Source organism: Dipodomys spectabilis, unplaced genomic scaffold (assembly GCF_019054845.1).
Source record: "Dipodomys spectabilis isolate Male_0828 unplaced genomic scaffold, ASM1905484v1 ptg000147l, whole genome shotgun sequence".
Lineage (NCBI taxonomy): Eukaryota > Metazoa > Chordata > Mammalia > Rodentia > Heteromyidae > Dipodomys > Dipodomys spectabilis.
In genome coordinates, this window is record NW_024870824.1 from 16,451,114 (window position 1) to 16,477,211 (window position 26,098).

Sequence of the window (26,098 nt, forward strand, 5' to 3'; positions counted from 1 at the left end):
CTGGCTTTGAACCTCTGGTTTTAGCTTCCCGAGTAGTTACGATTATAGGTGTGAGCCTTTATATTGTATTAACCTGAGAGAAAAGGGCTAGTGGGAGTTCCAGAGAACCAAAGTACAGTACAAGAGGAGGTAGGGATTTGGAGTGGCTTCAAAAAGAGAAAACAGTGTTGGAGGATAAGAGACTAGAGGGACACAGCAGGTGCAAAATACAGAGGCAGAAAATGAGGGTGGAGGTGGAGACAAATCCTGTACGCTCCCTAGCTGAGGAGGGGAGAGGGGCGGGCGGGGGGAGGGGAACACGAGGTGGAACAGAAGGAACACAAAGCAGCAGGGAGTGATTAAAGCCTGTACAGTGGAAAATGCCCTGCTGGCACGCTATGGATCAGGGAGCTTGAACTGAAAGCCTGTGTAGGATGGATGCCCTGGGTACTATCAGGACTGGGTGATAAGGATTTGGAAGGATGATTCTGGAGTCTGTGTGTGTCCTAATGGGAACGTGACCACGTGGAGCCACTGAGAGGGGAGGGGGACTATACGGAGGCAGATTTTTAAAAAATCTGAGTCAAGAGCTAGGGGAAAATTAGAAGAAAAGTCAGAAAAGCACACTGCTTACATCGTAGGAAAGAAATTTAAGATGTCAGCAATGATCTGAGAGTTTTTTTGCCTTTTCAAATTTCCCACTCAAGGCCTGGGTATTGTTCCTTGGCTCTATCCCTCAAGGCTGGCATTCTACCACTTGAGCCACAACTCTAATTCAAGCTTTTTGGTGGTTAATTGGAAATAAGAGTTTCTTGCTCAGGCTAGCTTTGAACCATGATCCTCAGATCTCAGCCTCCTGAGTATCTAGGATTACAAGTGTGAGCCATTGGCATGCATCTAGCATTTCTTTCTTTCTTTTTTTTTTTTTGGGTCCGGTCGTGGGGCCTGAACTCTGGGCCTGGATGCTGTCCCTCAGCTCTTCAGCTCAAGGCTAGCTCTCTACCACTTGAGCCACAGCGCCACTTCCAGCTTTTTTTTCTTATGTGGTGCTGAGGAATCGAACCCAGGGCCTCGAGCATGCAAGGCAAGTGCTCTACCACTGAGCCACCTTCCCAGCCCATATCTAGCATTTCTTAATAGAGTTTTCCAGGAGTGAATCAGGTTTTGCTTTTTGTTTTTCTTTCCACAGCCTGTGAACATGGCCAATCCTGAGGCAGATGAGCTCTCCTCCAGGTCAGAGAGTCCCAGCCTGGAAGGTCAGGCTGAGGACAGATCTCTGCTTCATCAGAGGCTGGCCATCAGGGAGCTCATGGACACAGAGGTCTCCTATCTACACATGCTCCACCTCTGCACCTCTGACATCAGGAGCCGCCTCCAGCAGGTACTTGAATGGGGTCACACACAGACTCTCTGTCTGGCAAATCTGGGTTACCTGTGACACCTCAAATTCACCCTGGGAAGGCTTGATGGAAAGGAAGAGGGCAGGGTATGAAGTTTGATATCTTGATCTCAGCCCTAGGACTCTATTTATTGCCCATGCCACATTCCCCAAGGTCTTGAATGGCTCAGAATCCTGGTGTATCCGTCTACTAAGTGGAGAGAGGAATAATTATCTCAGGGAATTAAGTGAGCTAAGGAACAGTCCCTTTCCAGTTTAATATAGATGGCTTAAACTGACCTATATTTGAATTGTTGCTCTGCAGGGCAGTGGTACGGGGAAAGTGCCACTGTTCTGGGTTTATAGATAGTGCTTAAGTTTTGCATCACTTTCCTCCCAGTTTCTAAAAAAATACAACTCTCTCTATAAAGTTTCAAGAGTGTGAGCTCTGCAGACTCTTTTTAGTTCTACATATCTCACTCTTGACACATAATAGAATTTCAATTAGTGATTGCTGAATGAGTAAAATACCAAAGCAAATAAGGTAGAAGGTAAAACATGTATCTTATTTAAACCCTTTAGATCAATAAGGACTTTTCTCTGTAGGCACTAAACAACCTAATATATATCCTTACTTATTTTTAGCAAAAAATCAAGGCCTGCAAGCTGGTGTGTTGGCACATAACCTGTAATCCCAGGCAAGAGGACTGGGAGTTTAAGACCAGCAGGGCTACATAAAGACTTTCTCACCAAAAGAGACAGAGACAGAGACAGAGAGAGAGACAGAGAGAGAGAGAGAGAGAGAGAGAGAGAGAGAGAGAGAGAGAGACAGACAGACAGACAGACAAGAGACAGAGACAGAGAGACAGAGACAGACAGAGAGACACACAGAGAGAGGGAGAGAGCACTACTATACTTCCACAGCCACACATATATGTAGATGTCCCATGTTCGTTTGTTTTTTTAAATGTGGTATAGCCTGGCTATAGGGGCTAGAGTTTGGAATACATCTTCACAAAATGGTGGCAAGTGCCAAGTATGACAGAGTTGGAAGGAGATCTCACTTCCCACTGGCAGATGACAGATGGGGAAACTGGTAGAAGAAAGCTAACAGTTGGCAGCAGACCTAGGATAGAACTCCAGTTCAACTTTACCTTCCATGCTGGGTATTCTCCTTATCTTTCTTTTTTTTCTGTAGAATAATGAAAATGCCTGATTATTATTATTATTATTATTATTGTGTGTGTGTCTCTCTCTGTCTGTCTGTCTGTGTATGTGGGTGTGCCAGTCCTGGGGCTTAAACTCAGGATCTAGGCACTGTCCTTGAGTTTTCTGCTCAAGGTTAGCCCTCTACCACTTGAGTCACAGCCCCACTTCCAGCTTTTTTGGTAGTTAATTGGAGATAAGAATCTCATGGGCTTTTCTTCCAGGGCTGAGTTTGAACTACAATCCTCAGAGCTCAGCCTCCTGAGTAGCCAAAGTACAGGCATGAGCCACTGGTACCTGGATGGCCAATGCCTGATTTTTAAGATTACAATTCCCTCTCCCCCTGCCCCAAGCTTTAGGATTACAACTGCATTTTTCTGGAGCAGTCAGTCTTCCCAAGAGAGATGGGGCCCTGATAGTGGTGTTCAGGTCTGTTTTCCAAGCCCTGCTAAACAAAGGCCCTTTTGCAGACTTCCCACACCCAACTCCCATGGCTCTGTATTCCTTCCAGCTGCTGCCAGGGGATCTGAATGTCCTGTTCTCAAACATGGATGAGATTGTCCAGGTGAACAGCCGATTTCTTCATGGGCTTCAGGAGACAGCATCCAAGGAAGAGGAACAAGTGCACCTCATCGGTAGGCAAAGGAGCCTTGGCAACTTCTCCTCATTGGACAACTGTCTCCAGAGTTCTTGGGAAGTGCAGCTCAGTGGAACCAACCTGGAATACAACCTTTCAGAGGCAGCAGGGCACTTAGATAGTATCTAGTCTCTGGGCCCTACTCTCCTCTTAAAGATCGCTCTCCTTATGATGCATTGGAGATCAATAACATAAACTTCTAGGGGCATACAGAGCCTCCTCTTCCTTTGTCCCTTAGGGTTGGCCAAAGAGAGGACAAAGAACTCATTTGGCTTTTCTTTTCTTCCATGGGTTTATGTGCCAGGTCAGGCTATGCTGGATTCTGCAGGCTGTCTCCATTTTTCAACCAAGTTTTGCCACAAAAAGTCTTGCCCTTTTTCTATGACATGATCATAGAAATGTAAGAGATGTTTGAGCCTTAGGAAAAATTCTTAAACAGTCTCTTGACAGACTTACTCCTATCAAATGAGGCAGGACCAGAATGAGAAGAGGCTGGGTATTGGTGGCTCACTCCTATAATCCTAGCTCAAGAGGTTGAGAACTGAGGATCAAAGTTCAAAGCCAGCACAGGTAAAGAAGTCCAATTAATCAGCAAAAGGCCTGAAGTAGAGGTGTGGCTCATAATGGTAGAGCATCAGACTTGAGTGAAGAAGCTATGAAAAAGCTAAAGGACAATGCCCAGGTCTTGAATTCAAGCCCTAGTTTAATCTCACACACACACACACACACACACACACACACACACACACACACACACACACACACACTCTCTCTCTCTCTCTCTCTCTCTCTCTCTCTCTCTCTCTCCTTGTTTTGGAGTCCTGCCCTTCCTGCCTCTCTCTTCCTCTTTCCTTTGCTTGCGGGATCACCATGCCCCTGGTCACACTGGTTGTGACACAGTTCCTTTGTCATGTTTGTCATGTTCCTGGGGACCACTCCATGCTACAGAGATGATGAGAATGGCTCTAGATGTCAGGGCTATGCCAAGCTGGCTCCCACTGGGTCATCTCTGCAGGTGACAGACCTTGTCTAGATTCTCCCTAGCTGCAGCTTTGGGGCCATCTTTCCTTATCAAATTCTTCCCAGTTTCCTGAGGGATGTCTCCTGTCAGCTCATCCTGAGGATTGGCTAGACCTGAGCCAAAGTAGGGTTTGGGTCCTTGGGTAGTAAATTTTTTTTTTTGCCAGTACTGGGACTTGAACTCATACTTATACTTGAACCACTCATTGAGTCCTTTTTCTTTTGGTTGTTTTTCAGATAGAATCTTCTGATTTTTGCCTGGAGCTGGCCTTGGACTTCAATTGTCCTACCTACAACTTTTTATCTAGCTGAGATTAGCCACCATACTTGGCCTTTTGATTATTATATTTGATCCCTGGCTGTCTGAATCTGAACATACAGAATCTATGAATGATTTATTATCTTTCACAACAATCTATGGCATCTGTTCTGGCATCTGTTCTGGGCCCTAGTTCTAACACAAGTCCTTTTCTCACTAGGGGCTACCTGTACTGTACTACATGTAGGTAAACTGGGGTTTCCTGGATGTACTTCTCAGATACAGTTAAGTTTTGAGGGGGGCGGGTCCTAGAACTTGAACTCAGGGCTTGAACTCTTGGCTTTTTAGTTCAAGGCTGCTGTTCTACACTTGAGTCACATTTTCCCTTTCATTTTTTTTCTGATTAATTGGAGATAAGAGTCTCATGGACTTTACTGTCCAGGCTTTTTTGTTTGTTTGTTTTGTCGGTTGTGGTGCTTGAACTCTGGGCCTGGGCGCTGTCCCTCAGCACTTCAGCTCAAGGCGAGTGCTCTACGACTTGAGCCACAGCACTATTTCTGATTTTCTGATGGTTTTATTGGAGATAAAAGTTTCACGGACTTTCCTGCCTGGGCTGGCTTTGAACCTCAATCCTCAGATCTCAGCCTTCTGAGTAGTGAAGATTATAGGCATGAGCCACCGGCACCCAGTCCCAGGCTGGTTTTGAACATTGATCCTCATGTTTAGCTAAGTAGCTAACCTTCTGAGTAATAAGATTACAGGCATGAGCCACTAGCACCTGGCACACCTGTAGTTAATTGTAAATATAAAATAAGCTAATAATAGTAGAGTGTAGTGCTATACTCCTGTAATCCAAGCACTGAGGCATGAGGATCAAAACTTCAAGGCCTACCTAGGTTGTATAGTTTCACAAAATAAAAAATAAGCCAGTGGTCATAAGGGTATTTTGTAAAGCACAGTGTAAAGCAGTGTTCAGTATGAATATAATTGCTGTTGTTGATGTGATTATAGATACCATGTATTATAATCCCTAATCTTTTTTTTCTTCTTGTTGTTATTGGTTGTAGGGCTTGAACTCAGGACCTGGATGCTGTCCCTGAGCTCTTTTGCTCAAGGCTAGCGCTTTCCACTTCCAATTTTTTGGTAGTTAACTGGAGAATAAGATTCTCTCAGACTTTCCTGACCAGACTGGCTTTGAACTGTGATTCTCAGATCTTAGCCTCCTGGGTAGTTAGGATTGCAGGCAGGTGTGAGCCACCAGTGCCTGGCTTCAGTCTTAATCTTTAAGTCCAAAATCTGAAATGCTCCAAAATTCAAATTTTTGAGAACTGATAGGATGCCACAAGTGGAAAATTCCTTACCTAACCTCTCCTAGTAGGTCACAGTCAAAACATAGGTACTCCTGGGCGGGTCATGATGACACATGCCTGTAACTCCTGTTGCTCAGAAGCAGTCTAACCAGGACACAAGTGTAAGATTGAAGTAAAAAACAAACTAAGAAACAAAATGACTAAGGGGAATGGCTCAAGTATTGGAGCTCTTACCTAGCAAGTGGGAGGCCCCAAATTCAATCCCTAGTACCACCAAAAAACAAAACAAAACCCCTAGATGCACTGTAACCATGCTATCAAATTACCTTCAAGCTATGTATATAAATGACACATAAATGAAATTTATGTTTAGTTTTGGGTCCTATCCTCAAGACATCTCATTATGAATGTAAATATTCCAAAATCTGGGGGAAAAAATCCAGTCTAAAACAGTGCTAGTGCTAAATATTTTCTCTAGATGTACTCAGCCTGTGTTCAGCCTGCACTCAACCTACACCATTCTTTCACTCAAGCCTTAGGAAGCAGGTGGAAAGCAAACTTGGGCAGATGTGGTAACTGGTCCACAGTGACATGCTGGAGGAGTCTGACAGTGTCACCCCCACCTCCTTGTTCCATGCAAGGGGACATGCAGAAACATGCTAACCCCTTCGCTTGCTCCCCCTCAGGTAATTTATTCCTGGAATTTCAAGAGGAGTTTGAGCGTGTTTATAAGGTCTACTGTGCCAGCTATGACCAGGCCCTGCTGCTGCTCAAGACGTACCGGGAGGAGCCAGAGCTGCATCAGGAGATCCAGAGCATCATTGAGACAGTGGTGTGAGTGGCATGGACCCTGAACCCCTGTTCCTGCCCCGCTGACCCTGGACCCAAGGGCAGTTCCAGTCTCAATCCTACATACAGTTGCTTATGTTACTTCAGGAATTGGCGGTATCTATACCTGTATTAGTCAGGATAGGCCAAGCCATGCTGCTGAGACAAGCGGCTCCCAAATCTCAGTGGTTTCTATCTCCCTCACTTGGGAGGCCATTTACAGGGCCTGCCAACCTACCATGTGTCCAGAGGCAGCAAAGCAGAAATACTAAGCAAACAGCACTGAGGCTACTGTTGGGAAGGGCAGTGACATGGTGTGAACCAGGATTTGTCAGCAGCTGTAGTGGAAGGCAGGTGTACGCTATTTCTGGTTTACAGAGGGCTGAAGTCCTACCACATGGACAGGGATTAGAGCTGCACACATGTAAGGGTCACATTTTTTCACTTGGTACTGGGGTTTGAACTCAGGCCTTTGTACTCACTCAGCTTGCTTGCTCAGTTGGTGCCCTACCACTTGACCTATGTCTTTAGCCTAGCTTTTTGCTAGTGATTTTGGAGATGGAGTCTCTTAGACTTTTCTGCCTGGGCTAGCTTCTCAGCTTTCTGAATAGCTAGGGGCATAGCTACCTGTACCTGAATGGAACACACTTTTTTATTTAAAATTTTGAATAAAACTGTAAAACATAAACGGTTACACAGTAAGATTAGCTCCCGTCTATAATGCTAACTACACAGGAGGCTGAGATCTGAGGATCACTGTTTCAAGCAAGTGAGACTTTTTTTTGCCAGTCCTGGAGCTTGAACTCAGGTTCTGGGCACTATCCCTGAACTTCTTTTACTTAAGGCTAGCACTCTATCATGTGAGCCACAGTGCCACTTCCGGCTTTTTCTTTTGATGTGGTTCTGAGGATTCGAACCCAGGGCTTTACACATGCTAGGCAAGCACTCTACCACTAAACTACATTCCTAGCCCGTGACTCTTATTTTCAACTAACTACCAAAAAAGCTAAAATGGAACTGTGGCTCTCAGTGGTAGAGTGCTTTTGAGCACAAAAGCACTAAGACAGTGCTCAGGCCTTAAATTCAAGCCCCAAGACTGGCATAAAAAAATATTTTCAGGGGCTGGTAATGTGGCTCAGTGATAGAGTGCTTGCCTCACATGCGTGAGGCCTTGGGTTCAATTCTTCAGCACCACATAAGCAGAAAAAAATGCAAGTGGCACTGTGGCTCAAGTGGTAGAGTGCTAGCCTTGAGCTGAAGAGCTGAGAGACAGCGCCCAGGCCCAGAGTTCATGCCCCATCACCACCACCACCACCAACAACAACAAGAAATTCAGTCTTGTTTCTTTAGCCATCCAGTAACCACTGCCAGGTTAAGGTAATTATCTCTTACATGTCTTTGTGTAGTTCCTTTTCGCATGCCCAGTCAATTATAAATACATCTTCTTTTTATCCAGACTTAAATGAAAGCTTGTTTTGCTTTTATTGGTCTTGGAGCTTGAACTCAAGGCCTGGGTGCTGTCCCTGAGCTTTTTCACTCAAGGCTAGCCCTTTACCACTTTGAGTCATAGCTCCACTTCTGGGTTTTGGGTGGTTAATCTCACAGCCTTTCCTGCCTGGGATGACTTAGAACCTCAATCTTTAGATCTCAGCCTCCTGAGTAGTTACAATTATAGCTACCAGCACCTGGCTGTATTTTTTGGGGGGTCTGGTCGTGGGCCTGAACTCTGGGCTTGGGCGCTGTCCCTCAGCTCTTCAGCTCAAGGCTAGCGCTCTACCACTTGAGCACAACGCCATTTCCGGCTTTTTTTTTTCTGCTTATGTGGTGCTGAGGAATCGAACCCAGGGCCTCATGCATGCAAAGCAAGCGCTCTACCACTGAGCCACCTTCCCAGCCCCTGATTGGTTGATTTATATATGTTTTTTTGTGCTGGTCCTGGGGCTTGAACTTAGGGTCAGGGTGCTGTCCCTGAGCTTCTTTGGCTCAAGGCTAGTGCTCTATTACCTGAACCACAGAGCCACTTCTGGCCTTTTCTGAGTAGTTTATTGGAGAAAAGAGTCTCATGGACTTCCCTGCCTGGGCTGGCTTCAAACTATGATCCTCAGATCTCAGCCTCTTGAGTAGCTAGGATTATAGATGTGAGCCACCAGCATCTGGTTTGTGCTTTGATTTATTTAACTACTGTCTGTTGAGGGACATTTGGTTTGTTTCCCTTTTCTTACTATTACAGTCAGTGTTACAATGACTATTTATAAACATCATGAATATAATGAACATCATGACTCTGATGCAAGTCTGTCTGCAAAGTATGTTTCCAGAGGTAAAATTGCTAGGCCACAGGAAACAGGGGCTGACAATTTTGATAATCTGCAATGGCCTAGTTTACCTTCCCAGCACTGCAGAGACCTGCGCCTGTTTGCCAAGCCTCTTCAGCACAGTGTGTTGTAAAACTGTATGTTTTTTTCCCTTCCTTCCTTCCTTTCTTCCTCTCTCCCTTCTTCCCTCCCTCCCTCCCTCCCTCCCTCCCTCCATCCATTCCTTTCCCTCCCTCCCTCCCTCCCTCCCTCCCTTCCTTCTTTCTTTCTTTCTTTCTTCTCTCTCTCTCTTTCTTTCTTCTTTTCTTTTCTTTTCTTTCTTCTATCTCTCAGTCCTGAGGGTTGAACTCAAGGCCTGGACACTGTGCTTGAGCTTCTTTTGCTCAAGGCTAACACTCTACCACTTGAGCCATAGTGCCACTTCCAGCTTTTTCTGTTTATGTGGTATTGAGGAATTGAACTTAGGACTTTATGCATCCTAGGCAAGCACTCTACTACTAAGCCACATTCCCAGCCTTTTTTTCTTCTTTCTAATGGGATTGAATTCAGAGCATCATGGTCTCACTTGGCTTTTTGCCTACAGATGTCACTACACTTGAGCCACACCTCTACTTCTTGCTTATTCTAAAAGTTTTTGTTATTAATTGGAGATAAGAATTTCTCAGATTTGTCTAAATGACTTCTAACCTTAGTTCTCAGATCTCAGCCTCCTGAGAAATTAGGATTATAGGTTTGAGCCACCAGAGTTTAGCCTTTGGTATAGTTTTATTTTGTATTTATCTTATGACTTCAGTTGATCATATATATATATATATATATATTTTTTTTTTTTTTCCAGTCATGAGGCTTGAACTCTGAACCTGGGCACTGTCCCTGAGCTCTTCAGCTCAAGGTGAGTGCTTTACCTCTTGAGCCACAATGGCACTTCTGGTTTCCTGGTGGTTAATTGGAAATAAGAATCTCACAGACTTACTTGCTCAGGCTGGCTTTGAACAGAGATACTCATATCTTAGCCTCCTGAGTAGCTAGGATTACAGGCAGGAGCCATCAGTGCCCAGCTCATCTTTTGTATATTTAATAGTAATTTGTCAGCCCTTTCCTGAAAGTTGTTCTGCCTCTTATTTATACCCAGAAGAGTTGTATCTTCTCTGGGACAACGTCAACAAGTTGGTGAAGGAAGCTGAGATGTTAGGATCATAGGTTGAAGCCAGCTCTGGGTAGGAATTATCCACCTGTGGCTCAAGTGGAAGAGTGGTAAGCCTTGAGCCAAAAAAGCCAAGCAAGAATATAGGGTCTTGCTGGGTGCTGGTAGCTGAGGCCTGTAATCCTAGCTACTTAGGAGGCTGAGATCTGAGGATCGCGGTTTGAAGCCAGCCAAGGCAAGAAAATCTGTGAAACTTATCTCCAATAAACTACTCAGAAAAAGCCAGAAGTGGCACTCAAGTGGCTCAAGTGGTAGAGCATTAGCCTTGAGCACAAACAGGCTCAGGGACAGTGCCCAAGTCCTGAGTTCAAGCATCAAAACCAGCAAAAAAAGAAAGAAAGAAAGAAAGAAAGAAAGAAAGAAAGAAAGAGAAAAAGAAGAATATAGGGTCTTGAGTTCAAGCCCCAGTACTCATTTCCCTCTCAGACTACAGAAACCAGGAAAGCGGAGTGTCAGATGCAGGACAAAGGGAATACGGGAGAGTGTGGAGACAACAGATCTCATGTAGAATGAAGCTGTAGCCCAGCCTTTGGGAATTGTTGCTACGGAGCAACTTGTGCTAGATGATGTCTCCTCAAAATACAGTGGCTTAAGACAACATTGGTGTCTTCACATTTCTGCCTGATTCAGTTGGGCTCAGCAAGTGGTTCTTCTGAGGACCCATGGCTGAGCACCCATCCTATGTGCAGTCATCTGTAGCTGATTATGGGTCTGCAGCTTTGGCTGCATCGTTTTTCTTCTTCCTGAAGGTTGGATGGATACCTGGTGGCTGCAGGGGTCTCAGGCAGGGGAGAAGGCAAGGACTTTGGAGCTGACAGTCCAGTCAAGTCCTATGGTCAGCCCAGACCTGAGCTAGCAAACAGACTCCACATCTAGGTGGGACAGGCTTGCAAATTATTGGCTTAAATGGCCATATAGAACAAAGTCCCTGTGGCCACAGCCTCAGATTTTTCTAGAAGCCTGAGATATAACACTATGCAGATGTTCAGTGTTGCCATGAGCTGAGACATATTAGAATTACTGTGTGTAGAGGGGAGAGAGAGGGAGTTCAAGTCAGCCTCCAGGCTACGTTTTGTCACACCTCTGCAGTCAGCTTTTCTCAGAGGGCCAGTAACCAGGCTGCTGGTGGAGAATCTGCCCCTCACTGTGAGAGCCATTTGACATCTTGAAACCTAGTTTCTTCATGGCTCAGATGGGAGTCAGAAGAGCACTTGGTGGAGTGTCAGCATACGGCACCCAAGTGACAGTGAATTCCCACTCTTTTTTTTTTTTTTTTTGCTTATGTGGTGCTGAGGAATTGAACCCAGGGCCTCATGCATGCAAGGCAAGTGCTCTACCACTGAGCCACCTTCCCAGCCCCTGAATTCCCACTCTTATCCTCATGGCCAGGTGGGGATTTTATTTCCTCTGAGCTATACTGTAGTTCTCTACTCATTGGTCCCAATGTGTCCTTTTAATCACAAGTATTATTTATTTATCATCCTGCAGTAGATCCTGAAAAATAAGTCTACCTAGAAGTGTGACTGAAAAACCAATATAATAGCAATCTATAAGGGAGAAATAAAATGCAAACAATTTCTAATAAAAATGAGTCCTACACAACCACCAATGGCTTGTGCCTGTAATCCTATGTACACAGGAGGCTGAGATTTGAGGATCAAGGCCAGCCTGGGCAGACAAATGTAAGAAACTCTTATCTCTGGTTAAGCAGCAAAAACGTGGAGATGGTTGAGCATCCGTGGCTCACACCTATACTCCTACCTACTCAGGAGACTGAGGATGGTAGTTTAAAGTACCCTGGTCAGGAAAGTCTGAGATTCTTATCTCCAAATTAACTACCCAAAAAATCCATAAGTAGAGGAGTGGCTCAAGTGGTAGAGTGCTAGTCTTTACCAAAAAAGCTCAGGGACACTGCCCAGGCTCTCAGTTTAGGCCCCAGGACCAGTACACACACACACACACACACACACACACACACACACACACACACACACACACACACACACACACACACACACACACACACACACACACACACACACACACACACCACACACACACACACACACACACACACACACACAAAGCTGGAAGTGGAGGTATGGCTCAAGTGATAGACTGCCAGCTTTGAGTGCAAAAAAAACAAGCAAAAGTGGTAGACCCTGAGTTCAAATTGTAGTACTGTCACACACACACACACACACACACACACACACAGAGTAGGTCTTTCCGTGTGTGAACACTGGAGGACTGTGATAGATGTGATGAATCATTTGATGCTGGCATCTACTTTTAATAAATAAGTATGTATTTAAGGAAAGAAAAGTCCTAAGCCATGTGTTCATGAAGTACAAGAAAATGAAGGCGTGGAGGTGTATCACAGAGTAGTAACTGCAGTGAAAACAATCCTGGTTTCCTTGTGTATGTGATATGAGAAAGAGGAGAACAGGTGGTTGAAGCTGGGCTGGCACTGCCCACTGGGAGGCAAGGAAAATGTGGAGAGGTGACTTCCTTCCTTCCTTCCTTCCTTCCTTCCTTCCTTCCTTCCTTCCTTCCTTCCTTCCTTCCTTCCTTCCTTCCTTCTTTCTTTCTTTCTTTCTTTCTTTCTTTCTTTCTCTCTCTCTTTCTCTCTTTCTTTCTTTTCTTTTCTTTTTAGGTCATGGGACTTACACTCAGGGCCTGGGTGATACTATCCCTGAGCTCCTCAGCTCAAAGCTAGTGCTCTACCAGTTTGAATCAAAGCTCTACTTTTGGTTTTCTGGTGGTTAATTGGAGATAAGAGTCTCACGGACTTTCCTGTCCAGACTGGCTTTGAACTTTCATCCTCACCTCCTGATTAGCTAGGATTACAGCTGTGCACCACCAGTGCCCAGCTTGAGGTGACATTCTGGCAAATGATTTGAGTCTTATGTATCAAAAGGAGCATGTCAGTTATTTCCAGTGTGGTGCCATGGGGCTGCACAGAGTCTAAAGGTCACAAACATGTTTGGGTTCTTGAAGTTGCAGTATATTTTGAGGCCCTTGTTCATGCTCTGAGTGTTCAGAGGGACACATGACACAAGGCTTCCAGGCACCATTCCCTGCCCACCAAGCACCTGCTGATTTAAAAATGCTCTCCATGAGGATATGTAGTCTAGTGCTGTGCCAGGAATGACATTCTTCCTGTCAGCATGACTGTTGAGTTCCTTCCTTCTGGAACAGTGAGTAATCTTGGCTTCCTTGAGCCTGGCCAGCTAGGAACATGACAAATAGTTCTTTCTCAGCTCTCTCAATATCCACGGTACCGCTAATTTAATTCTTTCCAATTCCAAAACCCATGCTGGCCTGCCTTTAACTAGGGTAGGTGGGTGGCCTAGGCAGAATGTTCAGTTATCTTGTGTTTTTTATTTTATTTTTTTGGTACTGGTCTAGGACTCAGGACCTGGGCACTACCACTGAGCTTTTTTACTCAGGTCTGGCTTCTCCTACTTGAGCCACAGCTCCACTTCCAGCTTTTTGGTGGTTAATTGGAGATGAGTCATACAGACTTTCCTGCCCGGACTGGCTTTGAGCTGTGATCCTTCTATCTCAACCTCCTGAGTAGCTGGGATTGTAGTCATGAGCCACCAGCTCCTGGCCTTATTTTTTCTCTTAAAGACTCGTCCCTCTTAGAACCATAGAGGGCAAAGACTTTCCCTAGCAGCAGGCAGAAAGCTTTGTCTAGGCAGGATCTCTCACATGGAGGGTAGAAGAGGTCTGGTAGAGGTGGGTCAGCCCTGGAACCTGTGCTTATGGAATGGTGACTGGGGCAGCAGGTTTAGAGAAGGCTAATTGTGTTTGTTTTACATATAAAAGTAGGGCTGGGGGCAAGGCTCACACGGTAGAGTACCTGCCTAGTAAGTAAAAGACCCTGATTTCATACTCCAGCAACATACACACATGCATATATGTATGTATGTGTGTGACATATGTGTATTTATATATACACATAGATTTAATTACTATATGCTTATTTAAAAAAAAGGAAATTCAAATACTAAGTATATAAGGTAAAAATTAAAAGTCCATTGAAGACCAAGGGAGCTTAGTCTCATTTCTGTTTGGGTTTATTTATTTATTTATTTATTTTCAGTTGTGCCAGGGTTTGGACTCAGAGCCTTGTGTTAGATCAAGCACTCCACCATGAGAGCCTCATCCCCAGCTCTTTTTGGCTTTATTATTATTACTACTACTATTATTAGCCAGTTCCTGGGCTTGAACTCAGGTCCTGGGCACTACCCCTGAGCTTCTTTTGCTCAAGGCTAACATTCTACCACTTGAGCCTCAGCGCCACTTTCAGCTTTTTCTGTTTCTATGGTACTGAGGGATCGAACCCAGGGCTTCATGCATGCTAGGCAAGCACTCTACCACTAAGCCAACTTCCCAGCCCCAGCTTTAGGTATTTTTTTGGATAGGGTCTACCATTTTTCAGTCAGGCCATCTTGGATCACTGTCCTCTCACTGGCCCCCAGGGTAGCTGGGCCCACAGGGACACAATACCACACATAATGTATCAGTTGAGATGGCAGGGTATGGGAGTGTCTTTTTTCCTCAGTCTGACCTGGAGCTAAAGTCTCCCCTATCTCTCTCTCTCAAGTAACTGGAATTACAGGCATGTGCCACCATACCAGTGGTATCCCATGTCTCTCTTTCTCCTCTAGTAGTTAATGTTTCAATGTAATGTTTTCAGTATCTTTATAGGTAGATACATAGACAGGCAGTAGGCAGTAGGTGGGTAAATTTTTTTTAAAGGAGTTCCTACTTCCCATGCTGATGTAACATTTCATTTAATCAGTCATGATATCTTTCACAATGCTATAAATAGTTCTTTTGTGGTCTTTGTCATGGCTGCGCAGGGTTCCTTCCAGGACAGCTCTGGTTTTCTTGACCATTGTCCTACTGATGGATTTTGACATTGTTTCCAATTGCATTGTTTTGCAATCATCAAGAGAGTTGCAGAGAAACTTCTACCCTTTATCCTCATTCACTGGAGCCAGTGCTTCCAGGGGAGCAGAGATGGGGGTTGGGGTTAATGGAAGGAAGGATTTGTGCATTCATAAGTTGCTCAGTGATCCTCCAAGTGATCTGCCCACCAAGATGTCCTCTTACTTCCCGAACACCCAGCTCTGCACCTTGTTGTGTTTTTGCTGTCTGTGAGAGGCTATGTAGCGTTTCCTCCAAGTTACCTCTGTGCGTGTAGGTGGTTGTGCAGGTGGTCATCATTCGATGGTGACTCCTGGCTGATTGTGAAGAAGGGATTTGATTGTCTCTTTAAGGACTCTATGTCCTCCAATTTGTAAGGTGACAGTTGTCTAGGAGGCAGCTGGTTCTTTCCTGTGGAAAATCAGCCCAGATGATGGGTTTTTCCAAGTGTCTGCCAACAGTTCCCACCTCTGCTGCCCACAGCTGGCTGAACTCCAGAACAGCCCTGGTAAGAGCAGATGGACACATGGTCATGTCCTGATCGGAATCCCCACTCCCACCCTGCAGCCTCCCAGGGGGCTCCCACCTGCTCCTCCTATTCTTAGCCTCACAGATGATCTTCCCTGGACATTTGGTCTGGGGATATGTCATTAGGCAGAACAAGAGGTCAGTGCTGTGTTCTGGAGAGGCCGGTGGCCAGTTGGAAAGCCTTTGAGAGTTTTCTTGCTGGATGCACACTTGGATAGTTGAGGGCTTAAGTTCTGTGAGTTTCCCAGAAGCCTGCTGGGGCACTCTCCAGTGCCCTTGGTCTAAGGGACTCTCGGTGAAATTCCTGTCATTGTCAGGAAGGGTGCAGGCCTTGGCGGTGCATCTGCAGTGCCATTAGTCCCAAGGCATCCTTTTCTTGTTTTGCTTTTTCTAATAAAAGCATGAAGCCTGTAGAAAAATAGAATAATGTAATGGACATTCACATACTCACCTCTTAAAATGAGCAAGAGTCAACATTTTGGTGTTTGCTACATGTGTGAGTTTGTGTGACTACTGGAACTTGAACTCAAGGCCTTATACTCTCATTTGACTTTTTCTGCTTAAGGCTAGTACTCTTGTACTTGAGCCACACTGTTACTTCTGCTTTTTGCTAGTTAATTTGAGTTTCAAATTGGAGTCTCAATCTGCTCCAGTTGACTTCAAATCTTGATCCTCAGATCTTAACCTCCTGAGTGGCTAGGATTACAGGAGTGCTGCATCTGTTTTGTTATGACTTTGTCTCTACAAAAATACAACTCTAAATTTATGTCCTTGTGATTTTGTTTTGTTTTGTTTTGTTTGTGTGGGTCCTGGAACTTGAACACAGGGCCTGGGCACAGTCCCTGAGCTTTTTTATTTTTTTCTCAAGGCTATTGCTCTACCACTTGTGCCATAGCTCTACTTCTAGTTTTTTGCTAGTTAGTTGGAGATGAGTGTCTCATGGACTTCATTTCCTAGGCTGATTTCAAACTGTGATCCTCAGATTTCAGTCTTCTGAATAGCTAGGATAACAGGCATGCACCGCTGCTGCCTCGCTGTCCCTGTGATTTTAAAATCTGTTTTTTTTTTTTTTTTTTTTTGGCCAGTCCTGCGGCTTGAACTCTGGGCCTGGGCACTGCCTTGAGCTCTGAGCATTTTTACTCAAGTCACTTGAGCCACAGCACCACTTACAGTTTTTTTTTGTGACCAATTGGAGATAGTCTCATGTACTTTTCAAACCATGATACTCAGATCTCAGCTTCTTGAGTAGCAGCTAGGATTATAGGCATGAGCCACCAGTGCCCAGTCTTTTTTTTTCTTTTCTTGTCCTCCTCATCCTCGTCCTCCTCTTCCTCTTCTTCCTTCTCTCCCTCTCCTTCCTCACCTTCCCCTCCTTCCTCCCCTTCCTCCCCTTCTTCTCTTTCCTCTCCTCTTCCTCCTCCTCCTTCCTCTCTTCTTCCTCCTCCTCCTTCACCTCCTCCTCCTCCTCCTTCTTCTTCTCCTTCTTCTTCTTCTCCTTCTTTCTTCTTTTCTTCTTCTAAGCAGCAGGGTTCTTTATTAAGTGCAATATGAGGATGCCCAACAAACTGTGGAAGTGTCAAATGAGCCTTGTGGATGAGGCGCTAGAGAGATGTGGATTGGGCTGGATTTAGGCCTGGGAGTCAGTGGGAGAAGGGGAGGCCCCGGGACACACCAGCATCGGAGAGAGACTTGCAGAGGAAGCAAAGGATGACCTGTGAAGAGACACTAGACAGAGAGGGTGTCTGGGGCTGAAGGAAGGATATGTTTGAAGAAGAAGGTACGGTCAGCCCTGTCCTATGCTGAGAGCTCAATATACATAGGGTAGAGAATGGAGCAGCACAGACAAGGAAGCAAGACCCAGGACTGGCCCTGTCTACCTAACATTCAGACCTCACACGCAGAGGGGGGCCCTGAGGACCACAGGGGTGAGTGACATGTCTCAGATCACACAGCAAGGTTAAAGGCAGAGCTTGGTCTACATTTCTGGCCCCCATGGTGCTCTCAGGGGCTGCCTCTACCTGCCTAATATCAGCCTTCTCCCTCAGGCCCCAAGCGGGAGCTTCAGGTCTCAGTTTCTTCCTGGTAACCCCTCTGCAGAGGATCACTAAGTACCCATTGCTGCTGCAGAAGATCCTGGAGAATACTCACCCTGATGCCAGTGCCTACCCTGCCCTCCAGAGGGCTGCGTCTGCTCTCCAGGATGTGAACGCCAACATCAATGAGTACAAGATGCGCAAGGAAGTGGGTAAGGACGTGGGGCATGTAGGGGATATGTCAGCGAACAGGTGTCCAGTTATACACACTCATCTCAGACCGGCTTCACCAGAAAGCAGAAGATAGAGTCATGTGTAACTAGAAATCAGTGGTAATGTGGGATTCAGTTAAGGGTTGGTCAAGGTGCTAGCTCCATTTCCCTGTGATTTTCTTGTATCTACTGTTCATTGTGTATCAGCTTTATCTTCAGGCTGGTTTCTCTCAGAGAAGTGAGTAATTTTGCTTGCTTCTTGGCTATTTCTGTTTGAAGACTTCCCAGACTGAAGATGAAACATACATATCGCGAATAGTAGCTACCAGGACTGGGAAGGTGGCTCAGTGGTAGAGTGCTTGCCTCGCATGGAGGAGGCCCTGGGTTCGATTCCTCAGCACCACATAAACAGAAAAAGCTGGAATTGGCACTGTGACTCAAGTGGTAGAGCCCTAGCCTTGAGCTGAAGAGCTCAGGGACAGCATCCAGGCCCAGAGTTTAAGACCCACGACTGTATAATTATTTTAATTATACAAGGATGTGTGGTACAATGTGATGATGCAATAGATGCATACAGTGTGAAGTGACCAGTTAATTTGGGTCGGATTTCGACTGAGGGAAGTGTGGTTCCCAGCCGGCCTGACTCAGACTGGCTGGGGAGCTGCCAGTCTGCTACTGGTGGCTCACGCCTGTAATCTCCATACTTACATGGCTGAGATGTAGGACCACGGCGTAAGGCCAGCTTGAGCAGGAAAGTCTGTGGGACTCTTTTCTACAGTTAACAAAAAAAATCCCCAAACAAACCCCAGAACTTGAGGTGTGGCTCAAGTGGCAGAGTGCTAGGCTTGAAAGAAGGCCCTGAGTTCAAGCCCAGTACAGACACAGACACAGACACAGACACAGATACACAGACACAGACACACACCAGGATTGGCTGGGAGGCCCTACATAGACAGCCTCTTGCTGGGTCCTTCCTTAGTCCCATCACACCTATGTCTCAGGTGATCCTCATAGCAGTCCATCTTACAGATGAGGAAACTGAGGCCCCGCTCAAGCAAACAGGAAGTTCTCCAGCCAGTACTCAACCAGAACCGAGGACCCCACATCACGTGCTGTCCCGATGGCTGCGCTCCTGATGGGGTGGGCCCTCTCAGCTGTGCAGGGATGCTGGCTCTCCTGGCGTGGCTCCTGAGTCACCTGCATCCTCGTTTTTGTCACTGCAGCCTCTAGGTACACCAAGGCAGAGCAGCTGAGCCTCCGAGAGCGGCTGGCCCGAATCAACACGCACACCCTGTCCAAGAAGACCACCCGGCTGAGCCAGCTGCTAAAGCAGGAGGCAGGGCTGGTGCTCAAGGTGAGGGTGGCTGGGAGTGGGTGAGGGGCACCGGTTGCCCCAGCCCCTCCTAAGGGCCACAGCTAGTGGTGATGGTGGGGGGAGGGAGGAGGCTGTTAAGATAGCAGCGGTGGCTGACTGAGAGACCAGGAAGAGACCTAGTTTGAAGATTCTGATTCTTCTTCTTTTTTTTTTGCCAGTCCGGGGCTTGAACTCAGGGCCTGGGCACTGTCCCTGAGCCTCTCTGTGCTCAAGGCTAGTGCTCTTCCACTTGAGCCACAGCACTACTTCTGACCTTTTCTAACCCAGGGCTTCATGCACGTTAGGGGAGCACTCTACCTCTAAGCCACGTTCCTAGCCCTGATTCTCATTCTGAAGAGGACAGACAGTCTTTAGATTAGAGCAAAGAGCCAGCCTCACATAGCTACTAATAGAGTTCAGGGTGACGGAGTGCTTCCTCAGCGCCAGCCTTATTTGAGTCATATAATAGAGTGTGTGTTTAATTGTTTGGCTAAAAAGAAAAAGAAAAAACTATGTACAGCTGGGGGCTGGTGGCTCACACCTGTAATCCTAGCTACTCAGGAGGCTGAGATCTGAGGATCAAGGTTCAAAGCCAGCCTAGGCAGGAAAGTCCATGAGATTCTTATCTCTAATAAACTACTCAGAAAACCAGAAGTGGCGCTCTGGCTCAAGTGGTAGAGTGCTAGCCTTGAGGTGAAGAGCTGAGGGACAGGGCCCAGGCTCAGAGTTCAAGCCCCACAACTGACAAAAAAAAAATAACAAAAAACCTAAACCAACAAACAAAAACTATGTACACACATTTTTTTTCTTTTTCTTTTTTTTAATTGTGAAAATACAGTACAGAGGGGTTACAATTACATGGGCAAGATAATGAGTACATTTCTTATCAAGCATTGTAGCCTCCTCCTTTGTTTCCCCTTCCCATCTTACCCCCTCCGCCCCTCACAAAAGTTGTAAAGTTTGTTTTTCAACATAACGACTTGTACATCTCATTGTTGCAGTGGGTCCACCTGTATTCCTGTTTTAACGATTTGTTTTTTCCCTTCCCCTCTACAAATTATACCAGCATCAAATACAGTGAAAGCAGGGGTTATAACCGTGGGGGAGGGACATACAAGGCAACAAAGAAATAATCTTATAAATATGTTAGGAACAATCGCATGAAAGAAAAAAAACATTTGAATACATATCTTAGGGTCTTTTTCTTTTTCTGTAATGAGGATTGAACCCAGGACATTGTACTTGCTGGAAGAACACTTTGTCACTGAGCTATCTCCCAGCCCAAAGTAGGTATTTTCATTGTGTCTGATTTGTAAATGAGAAAACAGAAGTTCCCAGAGGGGAAATGCTAGAAAATGAATGAACCAGAATTCCCGTGCTCATGTGTCTGATAGCAGGATCTGGATGTAAAGCCATGGTGCTGCTCTGCCGTTGTTGGTCTTTAAGTTGCAACCCCAGCCTTGCCAGCAAGTGCTGTGATTCAAGATGTGTCCCACCATGCCTGGCTCACAATGCCCTTAAACTGCCCCACTCACCTCTGGGGCTGGAGAGCCAATGGGTGCATCAGTGAAAAAGTTGTCCCCTGTCAAGAGTTGAAATGTAGGAACTGGCTGCACACTGCTTATGCGTGGATCTCCGTAGCCCTCACCCCCTGACTTCCCTTTCAGACAGAAGACAAGGAATTTGATGAGTTGGAGGAGAGGTTCCAGTGGGTGTCCCTCTGTGTGACTGAGCTGAAGAGCAACATGGCTGCTTATATGGATAATCTAGAGGTGAGTGTGGGTCCAGACTGGTTCTGAGCCATAAGCTGTAAGTCGCCGACCCCTACCCCCGAGACCTGGTAGGAAGGCAGCTCTGAGTGGGCAGGGTCAGAGGCCCCGTAGAATCAGTGGATCAAGAAAGGCAAACAGGCTGCAAGGGGCCTGGCAAGTGAAAGTATATAGAAGGAAGTGTGCAAGGATCAAGTAATATAACCACAAGAGGAGCCTGGTATCTAGTAAGCTATTTATGATGTAAAAGAGCAGCCAATCCTTGGGAGGTGGTGGCCAAGTGGGCTCAATATGGCCAGTGCTATTTGTGTGTGTGTGTGTGTGTGTGTGTGTGTGTGTTCCACTCTCAAGGCTTGAACTCAGGGCTCTGTGCTCTTGTTTTGCTTGCTTGTTCATGGTGCTCTACCACTTGAGTCATGCCTCTAGCCCGGCTTTTTGTTAGTTGAGTTTAGATGGAATCTCATGGGTTCCTCTTCCAAGGCTAGCTTCCAACCATGATCCTCTGGAGCTCAAATTCCTGGGTGGCTAGAATTACATATCTGAGCCTCCGGTGCCTGGCTTATGCAGTTAACGTTTTAAGGGGAAAAAAAGTTCCTGCAAATTCAGACTTTTAGGTAAAATCACGGATGTGTCAATTTGAGCAATTAGTTCATAAGAATTTAAGTGTGATCCAGGCCCAAGAACATGTCTGTCTTCAAACTGAGGTCAGCCCACAGGTCACACAGGTTCACATGCCCACCTAGGATTGACTGATTTTAGCCAGATTTCTCCCTTTTCTCCTGCTTGGTGCAGATTCATTGTGTCCACTCTGCCCCCTGGTGGTCATTTTCAGTCCCTTCCATCTGCACAGACCAACTTGGGTTGACGAGGGGCTTGGTAGGTGATGGGATTGGGGAACATGATGTGTGGGAGGTTTGCAAAAGGAAGAAGGTCAGGTTCTATGCTCCTCTTCATGTGGGGGGTAGGTGCCTTATCAGTACCGGGGATTGAACTCAACATCTGGGAGCTAGCTGTTCCTGATCTACTGTGCTCAAGACTAGCACTCTACCATTTGAGCCACAACTCCAATTCTGGCTTTAGGGTAGTTAATTGGAGACAGTGGTCTCATGAGCTTTCCTTCCTGAGCTGGCATTGAACTGCAGGTCTCAGCTTGCTGAGTATTTAGGGTTATAGGTATAAGCAACCACTACCTGGCTAGCACTCATTTGTTTTGTTGACACTGGAGTTTGTATTTAGGCTTTCATGTTTGCTCAGCTTCTTGCTTTGCTAGTACTTTTCCATTTGAGCCATACCTCCATTTCTGGTTTTTTGCTGGTTAATGGAAACAAGAGTTTCTCGGATTTTTCTGTGTGGGCTGGCTTTAAACCTCAATCAAACAGACCTCAATTTAAACAAACCTCCAGAGTAGTTAGAGTTATAGTGTCATCTCAGAGTTGGTTATTTTGAACACAGAGTGGTCTCATGAACTTTTCTGTTGGGCTGGGTTTGTTCCATGATCCTCCACGTCTCAGCCTCTTGAGTAGGTAGGCTTGTAGACATGAACCACTGGTGCCCAGTTTTTGTATGTATAGCAACTATTTTTAAATGTCTATCTATAATATTTATTACAGTCTTCCCCTTTATTGGCAGCATCATGAGAGTTTTTTTCTTTTTAGTGCACTGATTTGAATAAGAATGTTAGTTGATTTTTTAACAAAGGTATTGAGCCAGGTGCTGATGGCTTACACCTGTAACCCTAGCTACTGAGAAGACGGAGATCCAGAGGATCATGGTTCAAAGCCGGTGAGGGCAGAAAAGTTCATGAGACTTTTATCTCCAATTAACCAAAAAAAAAACAAAACCAGAAGTAGAACTGTGCTTCAAGTGGTAGAGAAAACACTAGTCTCAGTACTAAAGCTCAGGGACAGCACCCAAGCCCTGAGTTACACACACACACACACACACACACACACACACACACACACACACACACACACACACACACACACACACACACACATGTCTTGATAGGATATGTAAAATATGAATGCTGGCAAAAGAATCATAAAGTTGGCACCAGCTGTTTGCAAGGCAAGCAGAAGCTGGAGAGGAATACTCAGAATCAGACTCAGGATGGGTTTTCTGTTCACCAAAGGTGTGCAAGGGACACATAGTCTGTGTGCCTACCTGGTTCCAGGCAGTGAGGGTGGGTGACCAACCTCTCTGGGAGGCCTGCTGGGGGAAGGGGACAGGACTAAGAGGGCCATGGTAGACCATCACTGCCTGTCTCCTTGTGTCTCTGGTTCAAGGCTTTTCTCCGATTCCGGCCACACGAATGCAATCTGGACATCCCCGGGGGCTCTGTTGAGCAGTACTGCAGCCTGGCGAGAGACCTTCAGTGCCAGGCCTTCCTGGAGTTTGTGAGTGGGATTTTTTTTCCTTTCTCCTTTCTGTGTCAGGCAGGTGGCAGAGCCTAGCAGAGGAATACTTAGAAGTTGGGCACTTTGTACCATCCATTACCATCCTGGGTGGCCAGTGGGTAGAGATTATTGTTCATGCATTTCCTGATAAAAATAGCCTTAGCTAATGTAGGAAGGGGCACCCTATTACAGAAACTGGGCTAAGTCGTTTCCATTCTTTACCTCATTTGCTCCCTGCTACATGCTTTGGGGGAAGCTACTATTAATACTCCATTCTGCAGATGGGAGGCAGAGGCTCTGAGCATGTGACCTCCTACATTATTTATATAGGTAGGTAGTCAGTGGTTGCTAGGAGCCTGTAGTTCACATCTGTAATCCCAGTTAGTCAGGACCTGAGTTCTGAAGATCACAGTTTAAAGCCAGCTTGGGCAGGAAAGTCTGTGAGACTCTTGTCTCCAGTTAACCAACAAAAAGCCAGAAAGTGGAGCTGTGGCTCACATGGTAGAGTGCCAACCTTGAGTGGACAAAGCTAAGAGTAAGTACCCAGGCCTTCAAACCCCAGTACTGGCACAAAATAAAAACAAACAAAACAGAAACAGATAGTCAGTGGCATGTCCCAAAGACTATATCCACCACCACCACTTGTGCTAGTGTGTGTATGTGTGTGCGCGCACGTGCGTGTGTGCACACACATGTGTGTATATACTAACAGGGCTTGAACTCAGGGCTTGCTAGCTTGGCCGGTGCTCTACCACTTGAGCCTCCAACCCTGCTTTTTTCTGGTTAATTAAAGATAGGAGTCTCATGGATTTTTCTGCCCTGGCTGGCTTTGAATATGATCCTCTGGGTCTCAGTTTTCTGAGTAGCTAGGATGGCAGGCATGAGCCACCAACCACCACTGTGTACTAAATCTTTCTCAAGCCCTTTGCCCAGTAACAATACAAAGACTCCACAGGAACCAAGTGTGTACCCTGTGCTAGGCTCTCCTGGAAACCAGCCATCCCTATGTTCAGAGCAGCAGCGGTTAGATAAAATGCAGTGGGTTGCAGATGGCTGCGGAGGCCCGGTGGAGGGGGACTGGAACCCAAGCTGCCTGCCTCTAAAGCCCCTTCTCCTGGCCTCTGCCCTCTGCTGTCTCCTATCCCAGCTCCCACGCCCCCTTTTCCCCACAGAAGCAGCGGCTGCAGGCCCTGGTGTGGCAGCCTCTGTGCAGCCTGGCCAGAGCCCTGGCTGGTCCTCAGAACCTGATCAAGAAGCGCCTGGACAAACTTTTGGACTTTGAGCGGGTGGAAGAGAAGCTGCTGGAGGTGGGCAGCGTGACGTACGAGGAGGAGGCCACGCGGCACACGTACCAGGCACTCAATGCCCTTCTGGTGGCCGAGCTCCCGCAGTTTAACCAGCTGGTCATGCAGTGGCTGGGCCAGATCCTGTGCACGTTCGTGGCCCTCCAACAGGACCTGGCTGAGCAGGTGCTGCAGAGGGCAGGCAGTAGCATGGCCCAGGTAAGGCTGCCAGGACTGGGGCGCCTCTTACTACTTGAGCCCCTCCACCAGCTATCTGCAGGGTCTGGATAAAGCGATGTCAGACCTTCCAGATGGGCCAGAGGTGCCAAGGAGGGGGCTGTGGGGACCTTCGAGATCTTTCTCATGCCAGTTCTCCTTTCTTGGGTGACTCAGGCCATGAAAGCAAGGATTTGGCTGGGACTCTGGCCAGGTTCTGAGGTTCAGAGCAGAGGAGGCTTTGCTGGGAAAAATAGCAAGACTTGGCCCCGCTCCTGGAGAATATCACTGGCCGGTGACGTAAGAAGGAAAAAGTGACTCCAGCTAGGTGTGGGGGCACAGGGACTTCTCACAGCAGTCTTTAAGGGATCATTCTGTTGTGGTTCTTACTACTACTATCAAGGGAGATGGCAGGTAGGCCCTCTGTCTCAGTAAGGAAAGCATCCAATGGAGGATCCACACAGGAGTCTCCAACAGGGCAGCAGACTGCTTGAAGCACTAGCGAGATTTGATTTGAAAAAAATCCCTGTTGGGGTTGTTGCTGGAGACCGTTGGCCACTGAACCCAGAAGCAGCCTCAACTGTAGTCAACAGTGGTAGAACCACTGTTTGGTAAAACGTACCTAGATACAGTGCTGCACCTGTTCCTTGGCTTCTTCCTGTGGTCGTTCCCTTTCTACCTGCCTACCCCACGTCACTCTTTCTAGTAGACACTGCCCGGTGAGCATTTGTTATACACCTGGTAGGAGCATTTCCCATGCATTATCTTACTGAATCCCCAACTACCCTAAGTAGGTGTTATTATAATCCTCATCTCAAAACTGAAAAAAACAACAAACACGGGCTCAGAGGGGTTAAAGTAGCTCTTGAAAGGTTATCTCGCTAATGGTTGGCTTTGAACCATAGCCTTAGTCCTGCACAGAATGCTTAAAAGCCTGTAAAAGGAACCATCCACTAAAGCCTAAGTAGATTGCAAAGAGGGTTGGACAAACCTCCAAATGCAAATGTGCACTTCAGGATTTTGTGGGCTGAGTTGGTACAGGAAGGAATGCCCAGCATCTCCGCCTCCTGCGCTGTAAATGTCATCCTCAGAGCTGCACAGCTCATGAGTGGGACTTGGGGAGCCATCTTCATGCTTCTTATCCCAGCACAGCCTCCTGTGTTCCACATCCCCCTGTTCAGCCTTCCCTACCCAATTCTCTGCGTGAAAACCCCTCTAGGATCCCCC

At 46.4% G+C, this 26,098-nt stretch overlaps 1 protein-coding gene across 1 annotated transcript in view; it reads left to right on the forward strand.

The window, feature by feature from the left end:
* Positions 1 to 1,172: 1,172 nt before the first annotated feature.
* The window catches only part of Arhgef37 (Rho guanine nucleotide exchange factor 37), a 32,404-nt gene continuing 7,478 nt past the window's right edge, over positions 1,173 to 26,098 (forward strand). The window contains exons 1-8 of the mRNA XM_042692100.1: positions 1,173 to 1,360; positions 3,075 to 3,198; positions 6,476 to 6,623; positions 17,651 to 17,850; positions 19,074 to 19,204; positions 20,872 to 20,976; positions 23,262 to 23,372; positions 24,545 to 24,874. Of these exons, the coding sequence (XP_042548034.1) occupies positions 1,178 to 1,360; positions 3,075 to 3,198; positions 6,476 to 6,623; positions 17,651 to 17,850; positions 19,074 to 19,204; positions 20,872 to 20,976; positions 23,262 to 23,372; positions 24,545 to 24,874 (1,332 nt within the window). The 5' untranslated portion in view covers positions 1,173 to 1,177. The remainder of the gene's footprint in view (positions 1,361 to 3,074; positions 3,199 to 6,475; positions 6,624 to 17,650; positions 17,851 to 19,073; positions 19,205 to 20,871; positions 20,977 to 23,261; positions 23,373 to 24,544; positions 24,875 to 26,098) is intronic.